The 3,226-nt window shown below is 59.8% G+C and overlaps 1 protein-coding gene across 1 annotated transcript in view; it reads right to left on the bottom strand.

Moving 5' to 3' along the window:
• Nucleotides 1-2,948, bottom strand: part of SCRT2 (scratch family zinc finger 2) — a 13,215-nt gene extending 10,267 nt beyond the window's left edge. The window contains exon 1 of the mRNA XM_006881679.1: nucleotides 2,816-2,948. Coding sequence (XP_006881741.1) covers nucleotides 2,816-2,948 — 133 coding nt within the window. The remainder of the gene's footprint in view (nucleotides 1-2,815) is intronic.
• Between the last annotated feature and the right edge of the window lie 278 nt (nucleotides 2,949-3,226).

Below are 3,226 nucleotides of genomic sequence, written 5' to 3'. Positions count from 1 at the left end.
GAGAGAGAGAGCGCGCGAGCAAGCGAGCACGCCCCAGGAATTGTCCTACACCCTCAGGCAATCCCTGAGCTGAGGGGTGGTGAGCTGAGGGGTAGTACACCTCCTTAATTTGGGGTCCTCCATCAGCTACAAACCTGAAGTTCCCTGATCCAATACCCAGGCCTCCCTGCCCTGCCCCCGTCCCCTCCCATCTGTCTCACCCTGACTCTGCTGCAGGAGCTGCAGGAATGGATTGTAAGAAGATCTTTCTAATAACTGGAACTGTCTCCATCCAGCCCCAGGCCCTCCCCCTTCGCTGCCTGCCTTCGCCAGCCGCCCCAGCCGCCCGCAGGGCCCCCCTTCACCTCCCCCCTCCTTTCTCCTTGTTTACCCAGCGCACTTACGCACGCTGGGAGAGAAAAACGTCGGCTCAGCAATTTTTCACACTTCCCTCAAATGCTCAGCAAGGTTATTTCCGGCAGAGTGGAGACAACAGGCCACCAGGAGCTGGCCGGCTCTCTGAGGACCTAAGGCACCCCTATCCATTCAGGGAATGGGGAACCCTCACTAGCCAGTCTGGACACACCCCAGGGGAGGAAGAGACCCTTGAAAGCAGGACTGTGAAGACCCTGAGTTTCCCTAGCCATAGCCAGGCTTGAGAGGTCACCCCCAGTTCCCCTGCATGGATGCTGTTCCTTGGAGACACTGCCAAGGCCACCAGGCCTGGGTGCCTCTCCTCACCACAGGGCAGCCTGCAGAGGCTGAAGCCAGGGAAAATGCCAGGTCTCAAAAGCTCTGCCACCTCCCGCAAGGTGGAGGATTTTTAATTTTTAGTAAGAGCCCACAGAAATCCCAACAATGGCCTCCACGTATTATTATATTAGACTCTGGTCTAGGCAACTTCAATGCCTCCCACCCCACACTTGACCTTCACAAGAGCTGAGCTTGTAAGTTCACATGCCATCCAAGTTCCTTTCACTACTGAGGAGACCAGGATCAGAAAAGGGAAGACACTTGCCCAAGGTCACACAGCAAGCCAGCGACCCAGAGCCCAGGCACGTCTGCAAATTCTAGACCTGGCACCTGACTCCTAGGACTGCTTCAAGATTCCCTGGAGGCCAGAGAGTTAGCCCTTTGGGGAAAATCTCAAACAGGGGTTGGTCTAGGGGGTGAAACTTCCACACGAACACCCCTGCTCAGGGCTTTGCCTCAGCCCCACTTGCCACCATTTGTTCAGGACTCCTTGTAAAGCTTTTTTTGGACTGAAGTCAAGGCAAGGCACTCTCCTGCCTCCCTCCTGAGGCGCACGCAGCCTGCTGTTTGGACGGTGCATGGAAAATACATTGAGCTTAAAATACTAGGTTTCCTTAGCTGGTCTGGGGATAGGGCAAAGGGGACTCTGGGGCTGGAGGCTCAGAGACTCATGTCAGACCTCAAGGAGCTCACAAAACGGTCTTGCAGACATTTCCATTTCTACCCAGCTCCCAGCACGCATATTCCCCAGCACTGGCCTGGCCTCTGGGCCACGCTCCAGGCTGCCATCACTCAGCCAAGTCCAGCCATTGCCATGGGTTTCTGTCACTGGCCCCAAGAGATTCAAGGAAAAAGGACCACAGAATAGGGGACATGTAGACAGAGGAAAAGGGGCCTCTGCTGGGGCTCTGAGGGGTTGTCACTATAGCCCTCATCACTCTCTAACTTCTGTGACCTTGATGAGGTCAAAGAGCCCTCTGCCCAGCACCCTCTCCCTACCTGGCTTGGCAGAGTGACGGAATGTGGGCAAAGTGCTTGGAAATCCCTGAGGTAAACGCCCCCACCCTCCTGGTCCCCTGCCTTTGGCATCTCAGCTCTCCAGTCACCCGAAGCCCTTTCTTCTCGTTCTCTCTCTCTGTGTCTTTCTCTCTCTCACACACCCCAAAGCGGATGCCACATCTGATGCCAGATCTCTTACTGCCAAAAGGAACGCCTTCGCCCCAGACACCTGCCTTGTTGGGGGCCAACAGAGGAGAGAAGCCTTTTGTGATCCCCCCAGTGGGGGAGGGGCTCACGCAAACAGTTCCTGCTGCTTCTTCCACCCTCCGGACATCACCCCCTTCAGGGTCTGAATGACCTCTCCTGTCCCCCAGAGCCTGGTCCCTGCGGGAACTTGTACTGAGGAGAGATGAAGTGTGTGTGTGTATGTGTGCGTTTAAAAGGAGTGGGACAGGCTCTGGAGGGATGTGGGGAGGCAGCCCTGGGATCTGGAGCCACTTTGGGGAACCCCTTCTGAAGATCTCTTTCTCTCAGTCCCAGGATAGGCTCAGCCTTTGGCAGCATGTGGCTGAGGGTAACAAAAGAGTTGCTGCAGGAGAGAGCCTGGGAGCTGTCACCAGAGGGAGCAGATTCGAAGCAAGTACGGGTACCCCCAGCTACCCGTAAGGAGCCAACAGAGCTGGCAGTCTCAACTGGCCCCCCTACCCCAGGCACCCTCCCAGTCAGCTCTTTCCCTCCCCCGGGGGGAGAAGGGAGCCCTAACCTGCCTTGTGCATTAGCCCTTTATGGGTGCCTCACGTTTCTAACCACCTCCTCAATCCAACCCCTGTTGTAGGACCACAACTTTGAAAGTAAGGCAGGCGAGTGGCTACGGGATGGGCCTGCCAGGCGACTTTCCCTTTGTAGGGACTGAGCCCCTGCCCCGCCCGCCGGCCTCCGGAAGCCTCGGGAGGCGCACTGGGCCAGGGAAATCTCCTCCCGGGGTTCCCTGCTGCGCGCGCCCCTCCTCGTGGCCCAAGTTGGGGAGGGCCCGAGCTCCTCGCCACCACCCCCACCCAGCCCCCATCCGCCCGGCCCCACTCACCGTTGTCCCCAGGCGGTCCTCGGGCGCCAGGCAGCACGTAGGCGGTCTCCAAGGGGTGGTAGGTGGGGGCCGGCACCCCGCTGCACTGGAAGCCGTCCCCTTTGATCTTCTTTACCAGGAAGGAGCGCGGCATGGTGCGACCGGCGGTGGGCTCGGCGGGGCACTTGCGTGGGGCCCTGCGGGGGAGGCGGCCAGCCGGGCGCGATTGGCTGGCCGCGCGGGTTTTCAGCACTGGACAGCTCCCAGCGGGCGGACGGGTGGGCGCGCGGAGCCGGCCCCGGCGGTGACGGCCGAGCTAGGGCTCGGGCTCCGGCTCCCGCTCGCGTTCGGCGGCGGAGGCGCGCAGGCAGGCAGCAGGCAGGCAGGCTGGCAGGCGATCGCTGGAGCTGTGCTCAGCACTCGGGCTGCCGG

This window comes from Elephantulus edwardii, unplaced genomic scaffold (genome assembly GCF_000299155.1).
Source record: "Elephantulus edwardii isolate Elephantulus edwardi_28Jun2011 unplaced genomic scaffold, EleEdw1.0 scaffold00015, whole genome shotgun sequence".
NCBI lineage: Eukaryota > Metazoa > Chordata > Mammalia > Macroscelidea > Macroscelididae > Elephantulus > Elephantulus edwardii.
Note: the sequence above shows the minus strand (reverse complement) of the source record. Positions and strands in the feature narration are given on the sequence as shown.